The following is an 11,844-nucleotide window of genomic DNA, read 5'->3' on the forward strand; positions in this document are numbered from 1 at the left end:
GTATGTCCAAAAAACACAAGGAATTTGTCTCCGGTAGTTGGACCCGCTCTAGTACGACAACAGACAGTCAATTGACAGAGAATACTTTTGAGACATAAAGACATTGAGAAAAACAGTCACTGAGCAATAAAGGGTTGCTAGTTATCTGGTAATGCCGGTAATTTATTTTTTTTGACAATTGTGCAAAAAGATGCAGAGTCCTCTAGCACACACACATTGGCACTAACACAGTCCCATACCATCACAGATGCTGGCTTTTGAACTTTGCGTCCATAACAGTCCGGGTGGTTCTTTTCCTCTTTGGCCCGGAGGACACGACGTCCACAATTTCCAAAAACAATTTGAAATGTGGACTTGTCGGACCACAGAACACTTTTCCACTTTGCATCAGTCCATCTGAGATGAGCTCGAGCCCAGAGAAGCTGGCGGCGTTTCTGGGTGTTGTTGATAAATGACTTTTGCTTTGCATAGTAGAGTTTCAAGTTGCACTTACGGATGTAGCGCCGAACTGTATTTACTGACATTGGTTTTCTGAAGTGTTCTTGAGCCCATGTGGTGATATCCTTTACACATTGATGTACACATTTGATATACTGCTGCCTGAGGGCTCAAAGGTCACGGGCATTCAATTTTGGTTTTTCGGCCTTGCCGCTTACATGTAGTGATTTCTCCAGATTCTCTGAACCTTCTGATGATATTATGGACCGTAGGTGTTCAAATCCCTAAATTCCTTGCAATTGTACATTGAGGACCATTCTCCTTAAACTGGTTGACTATTTTCTCACACACTTGTTCACAAAGAGGTGAGCCTCGCCCCGTCTTTGCTTGTGAATGACAATTCAGGGAAGCTACTTTTATACCCAATCATGGCACCCACCTGTTCCCAATTAGCCTGTTCACCTGTGGGATGTTCCAAACAGGTGTTAGATGAGCATTCCTCAACTTTCTCAGTCTTTTTTGCCACCTGTCCCAGCTTTTTTGGAACGTGTTGCAGCCATAAAATTCTAAGTTAATGACTATTTGCTAAAAACAACAAAGTTTATCAGTTTGAACCTTAAATAGATTGTCTTTGTAGTGTATTCAATTAAATATAGGTTGAACATGATTTGCAAATCATTGTATTCGGTTTTTATTTATGTTTAACACAACGTCCCAACTTCATTGGAATTGGGGTTGTATATGGGACATTTCATACACAAGGTAACTCGGTGTGCTTTACATGATTAAAAGCATTTAAAAGCAAATTTAAAAAAAATCCAGTTTATAAACATTTAAAAAAGGAAAAAAACATTTAAAAGAGGAAAAAAAATACAATTAAAACAGCGTACAGTCCAAGAAAGATCATTAAAGTGGAAGTGTTCTAAGAAACATGAGAAAAAAAAGAGTTTTAACCTGGACTTAAAAACATTCTCTCTTCAGGATGACGTCATTTCTGTTGGTAACTTATTCCATTTGTGTGCAGCATAATAGCTAAATGCTGCTTCACCATGTTTGCTTTGGACTCTGTGCTCCACTATTTGACCTGAGTCTGTAGATCTCAGAGCCCTACTGGGTTATCTCATTAGCATTTCTTTCATTTATTCATGACCTAAACCATTTGGTGATTTATAGACCAGTAAAACAACTTAAAGTCAATTATAAACCTGACTGGGAGCCAGTGTAGAGACTTTAGAATTTGAGTAATATGTTCTGACCTGGGGGAACGGTGGAAGACTGGTTAGAGCGTCTGCCTCACAGTTCTGAGAACCGGGGTTCAATCCCCTGCCCCACCTGTGTGGAGTTTGCATGTTCTCCCCGTGCCTGCGTGGGTTTTCTCCGGGCACTCCGGTTTCCTCCCACATCCCCAAAACATGCATGGTAGGTTATTTGAAGTCTCTAAATTGCGCCTAGGTGTGAATGTGAGTGTGAATCGTTGTTTGTTTATGTGTGCCCTGCGATTGGCTGGCAACCAGTTCAGGGTGTAACCCACCTCCTGCCCGAAGATAGCTGGGATAGGCTCCAGCACGCCCACGACCCTTGTGAGGATAAGCGGCTTGGAAAACGGATGGATGTTCCGACCTCTTTGTTCTTATCAGAACCCGAGCTGTAGCATTCTGAATGACCTGCAGCTGTTTAATGCTCTTTTGGGGGACTCCAGTCAGAAGACCCTAAGTTAAGTCTACTCAAGATAAAAGGATGGATGAGTTTCTCCTGGTCTGGTTGGCACATGCAAGCCTTCACTCTGGATGTGCTCTTCAGCTGGTGGAAGGTTGTTTTAGTAATTGATTTGATTTGACTGTTGAAAGTCAGCTAACACCTAAAAAGGGGCCCCTGATGAGTGGTGCTGCTTAGTGGGCCCCACCTCCAACAAGCAGCTGTTATTGGTCAACATCAGACACAACTCTAAAAAAAAACAGACATTGCAACAGAGAGCTCTTTAATGGGGACAGCTCCACGCTGGGGCAAGAGGGGGCACGGACCCCTCAAATCAAATCCAACCAACGTTTAGTGATAAACCTCAGCATGTTGCAACTTGCTTACAAATTTGGGGTAACACAGCCACCATAAGAACAGAGCTCCATCGTACAATGAGGACCTCTTAAATTATATTTGATACAAGAGGAAAAAAATCCTCCAATAAAGATGTAACTTTAAAAATGAATGAGCATGAAAGTTTTTATTTATTTATTCAAACACCACTGCAGACAGCAAATGTCCACACAGATTTGAATCACAACAAAAATTACAAACTGTTGTGACTTCAACAACCCATCCTTCCCAACTAAGGGTTGTTAACAAATTTCAAACTTTTGCGATCCAGGAATTCCATAGATTGGTTAATAGTAACATGAACACAATGCATGGGATTGATGCAAAGCATGAAGTTAGTAAGTTCTTAAAGCATATTTTCAACCAGAAATATTAGGAAATTTATCGTGTGTAAAATACAGGGCAAGTGTTGAAGTTGTCACAATTTTTAATTAAATTAGATTCATGTCAAAAGATAGTAATTTTCATTTCATTTTTAGCTTTTTCTTTCAGCTTTGGTCATTTCCAGTGAAAGTGCATTTATTATCTATTTTCCTACATCTCACATCTCTGCATATTTGCTTTCAGAGAGATGTAAAAGGAAATGGTTTGGATTTTTTGGGGGGGACGAGGGGGGTTCCATTCACACATCAAATTTGTAGGTTGTATACTAACCGTAACGGTTTGTGACTTGGAAGAGTGAGAGTGGTCAAAAGATAGGTGCAAAAGTCTAAGCACAGCCTCAGCTAAAATTAGACATTCACATTATGTAACCGGTCCTAAACTAAAATTATTAAAGGAGTAGCAGCATTTCATAACCTACATGACATTCTCTGACATTATTAGCAGGAAAAGAAGAGCAACATATATTGTATCAGGTTGAACAGTTAGAAACTAAACTGAGATTTCTTAAGAAACCTCACTGTAATCCTTTATGAATTTCTCATTTGTTTACCATCAAACAAGTAAATGAATTTGCACGTGTCTGTATGCCGTATGAACGCACACTCAAACCGGTACAAGAACTGAGTTTGCCTACAAGCAGTTTCATCAAAGCTGTCAGAAAAGTCACACAGTGAAAAGCAGATCAATCCGAGGTCACATCGGTAATAAGTGGTCGTCTCTCTCTTCTGGCTCCTCGTCCAAAGGCTCCGTGGACACTCCCCTGTAAGTCGGGGCCTCCTCTCGATCCCGTGAGCGGCACACAAAGTCGCAACCGTCCTGTTGAGTGGATTATGTACAGTACATTAGTGAATTAAAAGTAGTTGAGGTGCAAACGTCCACAGTGGCAAAGAGTTGGACTTACTGCAGAGAGATTGCCGACGTCTGCCCAGAAAGCGTAGTTGGGGAACTGCTCGACGCCTTTGGCCCCCACGATGAGCCGCTGGTAGAGGAAACCTCCAATGAGGTAAACAGCCACAAGGCAGAACGCGCTGTAAGAAGAGAAGAGAATGTATTACTGGCCTGGGTCAAGCAATGGTGGTTAAGTGGTATACTTACAGTGGCTATAACAAGTGTACACATCCCTATATAAATGCTAGGTTTTTGTGATATACAAAAATGAGACCAAAATAAGTAATTTGAAAACTTTTTCCACCATCAATGTGACCTATAAACTGCGATTGATTGTTTATTTTTAATATTTTTGGAGGGGAAGTAAAAATAACTGAGACAATGCGGTTGCAGAAGTGTGCACACCGTCTTATAACGTAGGATGTGCCAATTCATATTAAATGGGAGTACATGAACACCATTCAAAGTGCCTCTGATTAACCCTGAATAAAGCAGCTGTTCGAGTAGGCTTTCCTGACATGTTTTTTTTTTTTTTTTTTCCCCACCAGATGCCAGAAGGTTTTGTTCCAACTCTGACTGATATTTGGAACTGTTCATAATTCCTTCCAACACTAAGTTCCAGCTGAAGAAAAACAGCGCCAAAGCATAATACTCCCATGACCATGCTTTATTGTAGGGAAGGTCTTTTTTGGTGATGACCAATGTGTTTGGACCAAACATACCTTTTGGAATTGAGGCCACAAGGTTCAACCTTGATTTCATCAGACCATCACAAAATCCCCCAAACACATGAGGGAATATGTGATGGGTGTGCACATTTGTACAATCACATGATTTCAGTTTATTTTTACTTTGCCTCTTGAATAGATTTGTTTTTCCTAATTGAGTTAGTTGTAGGCGGCACGGTGGTCGACTGGTTAGAGCGTCAGCCTCACAGTTCTGAGGACCCGGGTTCAATCCCCGGCCCCGCCTGTGTGGAGTTTGCATGTTCTCCCCGTGCCTGCGTGGGTTTTCTCCGGGCACTCCGGTTTCCTCCCACATCCCAAAAACATGCCTGAATTGGAGACTCTAAATTGCCCGTAGGCATGACTGTGAGTGCAAATGGTTGTTTGTTCCTATGTGCCCTGCGATTGGCTGGCAACCAGTTCAGGGTGTACCCCGCCTCCTGCCCGATGACAGCTGGGATAGGCTCCAGCACGCCTGCGACCCTAGTGAGGAGAAGCGGCTCAGAAAATGGATGGATGGATGGAGTTAGTTGTATATGCTATAGGTCACATCAATGGTGGAAAAAAATGTTTTGAAATAATTTATCTTGGTGTAATTTTTTATTTTATTTTTTATCACAAAAACCTGGCATTTAAACAGCGTGTGTATACATTTTATATCTCCTGTATCTTTACTTTCTACTCTTTACTTTGTCAAAATACGCGCTTTACTTTTTTCATCCTCCACCGAAGACGATGTTATGTAAAAAAAGACTGTGGTTTGGAGTGATTGAGATCTTGGGGTCTCATATCTTGAATTTGTACTTTTGTACTTAAGTACATTTCAGAGTCTGTACTTTTTTTTACTTTTACTCATGTCAAGGAGTTAAATCAGTACTCTACTTTTACCACAGTCTTATTTTTTTACACAGGTATCTGTACCTCTACTTAAGTACAGAGTACTTTCTTTTGTCACCACTAGGGTTGAATGTCCTACGTCACGTCCTGCGACATACTCACACAATGAGTACGATGGAGCCGGCGCTGAGCTTGTATTCGAGAGGCGGGCACACAGCACTAGACTCCAGCTTGAACTGGTAGAAGCAATTCTGCTCCCGTTCCCTGTTCTCCTGCACCACCTCCAGCTGGCCCTGGGAAAGTAGAAAATGGCTGGTCTGACATGTGGGAAAAAAATCTAATACAGTGCTATGTGTAAGAATGAATGGAAGTATAATGCAAACTCTAAAGCCCATGACATTATACAATTCAAAATTTGAATGATGCATGACGCCACCCACCTCTGTCATGGCTACTCAGAACAATATACAGTGGTGTGATGATTTATTAATTTTAATTTGTTCCGTGACCACGCTTTTAACTCAAAACACTCATATCTCACAGGTCACAAAGGAACCCAGGACAACATCTAAAGAATTGCAGACTTCCCTTGCCTCAGTTGGGGTCAGTGTCCATGACTTAATTAGGAAGAGGCTTGGCAAAAATTGGATCCATGGCAGAGTTCCAAGGCGAAAACTACTGCTAACCAAAAATAACATAAAGGCTCTTCTTTTGCAAAAAAAACAAACAAACAACAACAAAAAAACAGAATGATTTTCAAGACTTTCTGGAGAATATTCTATGGACAGACGAGACGAAAGTTGCATTTTTTGAAAGGTGTGTGTCACGTTACAGCTGGTGTAAACATAACACAGCATTTCAGAAAAAAAGAACACCATAGTGTCAAACATGGTGGTGTTAGTGTGATGGTCTGGGGCTGCTTTTGCGCTGACTTGCTGTGATTGATGGAACCACGAATTCTGCTGTTTACCATAAAATCCTGAAGGAGAATATTCGGCCATCAGATTGTGACCCCCTAGCTGAAGTGGACTTGGGTTCTGCAGCAGAATAGCGATCCAAAACATACCAGCAAGTCAACTTCTGAATGGCTTAAAAAACAAAATGAAGGTTTTGGAATGGCCTAGTCAAAGTCCAGACTTGAGTCTGATTGAAATGCAGTGGCATGACCTTTAAAAAAAAAACATACTTTTTCCACACATGACCAGGTAAGGTTGAATGTTTTTTCCCCTTAATAAATAAAATAGCCATTTAAAAACAGCATTTTATGTTTACTTGGGTGATCTTTGTCTGACATTTACATTTGTTTGATGATCTTACTTAAGTGGGAAAATTATGTGTAAAAAAAAAAATATATATATATTTTTTTAAAAAGAATTTGAGAAGGGGCCAAATACCTTTTCACGGGACTGTCAGTTAACATTTGGCGGCAGGTTGACTCTAGTATAGATTCATTCAATTTCCTTCTGATTCAAAATCAGATGCTGACGGCGTCCCAGAGTCGATTGTGTTAAGGTTCCATTGTAGATGCATGGTTGTGTGGGATACTAAAAGACACCTTCTCTCCCACCTCCATTGCCTTTTGTTTCATGTCTTGTCCGTGTTCTGAATCCATCAACTCACCAGTTCCAAATTCCGGTTGCAAAAAATCATCACAAAGGCTTTTCTCTGTTCTTTGGAGCAGTGGGTGTCGTATTTTTCTCCGTTACCGTAGACCAACCACACATAGTCGCCTGCAAGGAAGTGGATGGAGGAATGTCAAAACAGAACATCATGTGATTCACATGCTTAAATCACCCATCGTGCCAGAATAGTCTTTCTATGAACCTGACAACTTAAAATTCACACGCAAGTAATAAATAGTATTAAATACAATAAGAAAGTGTAGGGGGATACAAATACAGTGGTGCCTTGATTTATGAGTTTAATTTGTTCCGTGACAACAGTTGTAATATAAAACACTATCTCAAATAATCTTTCACCATCGAAATGAATGAAAATGCCCTTAACCCAGTCCAGTGTTTTGTTTTTTTAAATCAAATAGAATGTAGATGAAAACGTTTGTGCATCATGATAATTTAGTGGACATGCTGCCACCAAGGGAGTATAATAGATACAGACATACGAGACATAGATTGGATGATAATGTGCCTGTGAGTATTGTTGTATGCTCTGTCTCCATGTGTTGCAACTGCTTGTGTTCAAATAAGTTGCGAAAAGGTTTATAACTTCCACAACATTGATGCTAGTTTCATTAGCTTGTCTGTGGTGTTTTGGCTAGTGTGTTAGCATTAAGCTAGCGGACTTCCATAAGACAAGGTTAATTGCGGTTTGGTTAAATACACTATGTGTAATTCTCTGTTTTAAGTTTTGTTTTACAGTAAGGCGTCGAGAGGAACTGCAAAGTCGACCCGGACGGCCTCTCATTTGATGTTTAACCAAGGATAAATGTCTGTTTTGATATTTCACGAACTCTGCAGAAATTTTCCAAATGTATGCCTTGATGTCTGTGTGAGTGTGTCAACTTTATAAGTGCAAGCGCGAGGTTTTGACAATTGTTTGTCTTGATTTGACTCGTGATTTGAACCATAAGCAGTTGATTTGCCAAAACTAAAGTATAAACAGTCAGTCCGATATGCTTGACCTTTGAGTAAAGAGAGAACCAAGTTGAGGTTATTTTATATTAATATATGATTTTAAACCCATTTTATTAAATTTAATAAAATCAATGGGATGTACAGTATGTATGAGTACAGGAGCTTACTTCCTCCAATAACTTCTGTTGCGTTGTACGTGCCAATCACAGTTACTTTCTTCTCTGTTTTCTGGACCTCCAATTGAATGACGCCAGCTCCAGGAACACCGCCTGCGTCGCCACACAACTGGAACACGTACGAGTACTTGTCCTCTCCGATCTTGGTCTCCACTGTAAAGCTATAAAGAGGGAGATTTAAGTTAGTGAAGTTTTACTTTGCTCGTGGACTTCCGAGCACCGACTTACTTTCTGTGGCCGAGCGGCTCTATTCGCTGGAGGACTTTCCGTTCCGACTCGGACTCAAAGTTGAGTTTACAGTTCTTTGTGGCGTCGTCGGCGTACACTCCACTCCCTCGCAGGATCAGCTGAACCACCAGTGTCCACACCAGGAGACACCTTCCACTGTGATGCGTCAACACCTGACAATAGAAAAATACAATGTATCCAGTCACTTCACAGCGCCCATGTAATGCATTGATGTGATGCATATTCATTTCATGTCTGGTCACAGTGACATTGGCTATTCACAGGCATCTAAGCCTCAGCTATGCAACTTTGGCCTGCCTGTGTGGAGTTTACATGTTCCATGTGTGGTTTTACTATAGGTACTTGGCTTCCTGCCGCATTCCCAAAACATGCCTGTTAGGTTCAGTGAGGACTACAATCCTTTGTCCAATTCAGCTGGGACAGGCTCCAGCTCTCACGTGACAATTATGAGGAAAGGCGCAGTAGAAAAAAAACTAATTATAGCAATTTAATTGCTTTGCTTGGTAAACTAATCACCCATAAATATTATCAATGTATCACTATAGTAAATAATGGGAATACTGTAGTGTATTTTCTGTCTATTTTTAGGAATCAGCAAGGTTGAATCCAAATTGAATACTTTTGAAGACCAATTCCAACAGATTTAGGACCTCTCATTTGGCAAATGATTAGGAAATGTTTTTGTGTTTTGGATTAGACTAAAAATTGGAATAGAGTAAAACATTTTACAGTGATTGCAGTGTGCAGGTAGTATTTATTTAATGAAAAGTACACACATGTACCTTACCTACACTCAGCTAAATTAAATACTAATTTAAAGTCATTATTCTTGGACAGCTTTGGACAATAATGGAGAATTTTAAGCGCTTTAAACAGCTGGTTTAGAGATCACGTATTATTATTCTTATAATTTTAAGGATAATCAATACTTTCAGATTGCAAAAATTTTATGTAAGACTATTTAAGGATCCAAGCACACCTCGTACTTGTGCATGTATTTTAAATTAGTAAACAAACACTAGAGCTGCGTAATAGTAGTATCGATTTCCAGACGTACTGGATAAAGCGCGTGCTGTACGTTCACTTTAACAAGTGGGGTCAAAAATAAAATTTGAACAGTATTTAGGCCATGTTGTTAACTTACCTGCATTATTTCTGCTTTAAGCGGTTTCGCGTCCAAGCAGCCAGTTAGTTACTGAAGCGTACAAGTGATGCAGCGTGAACGCCACTTCCTGGTTGACTAACAAACGCGTTGCTTCACATTTGTTCTTATGTAAAACAATGACATAATTATTCGAGGCTTCAAAAGCCCTGGCTGCTTTACTAGGCTGAATATGTCTTTTCGGGAGATGTTTTAAACGTCATCCGATCGGCTAATGTGATACGAGTGGAAAACGGTTAACAGAGTGCGGAAGTGAAACTAAACATTCCGGCACGTGACAGAAGCCACCAATAAAAAGCCCGAGATTCCCCGAGATTCTTGTGTATCAAGTCAGCTGACTGGAAGCTTCACTGCAACGATTGTCAATGGTTAATGCTGGGAAGTGATCGCTGCGTGGGGAAACCTTTCAATCAGACACTAGATGTTTTCAACACAGAACTAACCAAAGGTGGCAAAACGTTAACACCCCAGTCTGTACTAATGAAGAAGTTCAGTTACATTTGTAAAAAAATAGCGTAATCACGAAGAACTGATTCAACTCATTAAGAGTAAAAAAAAAGTACAGATTTTCTATTGCAAACAGAAAATAGTTTATCTTTTATTAATTTAAGTAGTGCTTGTACTGAGAAGAAGAAAAAAATGGACACGCTATCAAAACATGTTACCATAGCTTTGCTAATAGCTAATAGAAACAAACTTAAAGGAGACATGCATCCCCCCCCCCCCCCCCCCCCCCCCAATTTAAAACAATTCCCAAGTGTCTTGATAACATTTCTGTGGCATGTGTTTGTCAAAATACCTCAAGGATCAAGAATTCTAAACATTTTTACAGCATACATCTTGCCATGGTGTAAGTAGCTCATTTTAGGGGCGGACCCATCTCATGCACTGCTCCCGCCCTCAGTCCAGTCCTCATATACCGCTGGGCTAAAGGCGAGCCCATCTTTTGTTACAAGTGGGCTGGATGTTGCAATTTACGTTCCTACCGGTATTTGGCTGTCTTCTCTTCTGGAGAGTATTCCCGGCAGCCGGCTGACTACAGAAGGCAGCAGGGCCCATAGAGTAAAAAACAAGTGAGTGCCCAAGACATCCATCCATTTTCTGTACCGCTTATCCTCAATAGGGTCGCAGGCCTGCTGGAGGCTATCCCAGCTATCTTCGGGCGAGAGGCGGGCTACACCCTGAACTGGTCGCCAGCCAATCCCAGGGCACATATAAACAAACAACCTTTCACACTCACATTCACACCCACAGGCAGAGTCTACAATCAACCTACCATGCATGTTTTTGGCATGTGGAAGAAAACCGGAGTGCCCGGGAAAACCCATGCAGGCACAGGGAGAACATGCAAACTCCACACAGGCGGGGCCGGGATTTGAACCCCGGTCCTCAGAACTGTGAGGCAGATGTTAGTTGTCCACCGGTGCCCATCCCCAAGCCACCGAAATACAATTAATCATGTTATCAGAAGCGAATGCTGGTAACAGCTAATGGTGCTTTGCTTGGGCCGCCGTATCAAAGTGGTTCTTTTGCTGGATAAAGTTTGTATACAAACATCAAAAGTCCATCCATCCAGTCCATCCATTTTCTGAGCCACTTCTCCTTTCTGGGGCCTATCCCAGCTGTCATCGGGCAGGAGGCGGGGTATACTCTGAACTGGTTGCCAGCCAATCGCAGGGCACATAGAAACAAACAACCATTCGCACTCACAGTCATGCCTACGGGCAATTTAGAGTTTCCAATTAATGCATGTTTTTGGGATGTGGGAGGAAACCAGAGTGCCCGGAGAAAACCCACGCAGGCACGGGGAGAACATGCAAACCCGGGATTGAACCCCGGTCCTCAGAACTGTGAGGCTGACGCTCTAACCAGTCGGGCCACCGTGCCGCACATCAAAAGTCAATTTTCCCTAATATGTCCCCTTTCAGAGATAAACCGGTTGAGTTTAGATTAAGTACAGAATGAAATGAGTGGACTTCAGAAAGATAACTTCAAAATTGTGGGGGAAAAAGTACTCTTAACAACATGTCATAATATCTGACCTCCAAAATACCACAATTACAAGCTCATATTGTTCTTCCTGGAGGTTGTTTAGTGTTTGGCACTAGAACTATGGTAACACAATTAAAAGTTTTTTTCAATTGCTCCAAGTGCTACATCGAATCATCATGTTTTCGACTCTATAGCAAGGTTATACTCTTGAATCAGGCTAATTCTTCTCCCCAAATGATTGCCATTTACAGCTACTTTTAATCCAGTCAGCAAAAACATCTTGAAATGATGACATTAGGATGACAAAC

At 41.1% G+C, this 11,844-nt stretch overlaps 1 protein-coding gene across 1 annotated transcript; it reads right to left on the reverse strand.

Annotated features, from left to right (window-relative positions):
* Window positions 1-2,641: 2,641 nt before the first annotated feature.
* Window positions 2,642-9,809, reverse strand: m6pr (mannose-6-phosphate receptor (cation dependent)). The gene is made up of 7 exons (XM_061777511.1): window positions 9,527-9,809; window positions 8,362-8,534; window positions 8,125-8,294; window positions 6,984-7,093; window positions 5,526-5,656; window positions 3,815-3,941; window positions 2,642-3,729 (listed from the first exon to the last, which is right to left on the reverse strand). The coding sequence occupies exons 1-7, from the start codon at window positions 9,530-9,532 to the stop codon at window positions 3,607-3,609; spliced, it is 840 nt and encodes a 279-aa protein (XP_061633495.1). The 5' UTR covers window positions 9,533-9,809; the 3' UTR covers window positions 2,642-3,606.
* Between the last annotated feature and the right edge of the window lie 2,035 nt (window positions 9,810-11,844).

Source organism: Phyllopteryx taeniolatus, chromosome 6 (genome assembly GCF_024500385.1).
Source record: "Phyllopteryx taeniolatus isolate TA_2022b chromosome 6, UOR_Ptae_1.2, whole genome shotgun sequence".
Taxonomy (NCBI): domain Eukaryota; kingdom Metazoa; phylum Chordata; class Actinopteri; order Syngnathiformes; family Syngnathidae; genus Phyllopteryx; species Phyllopteryx taeniolatus.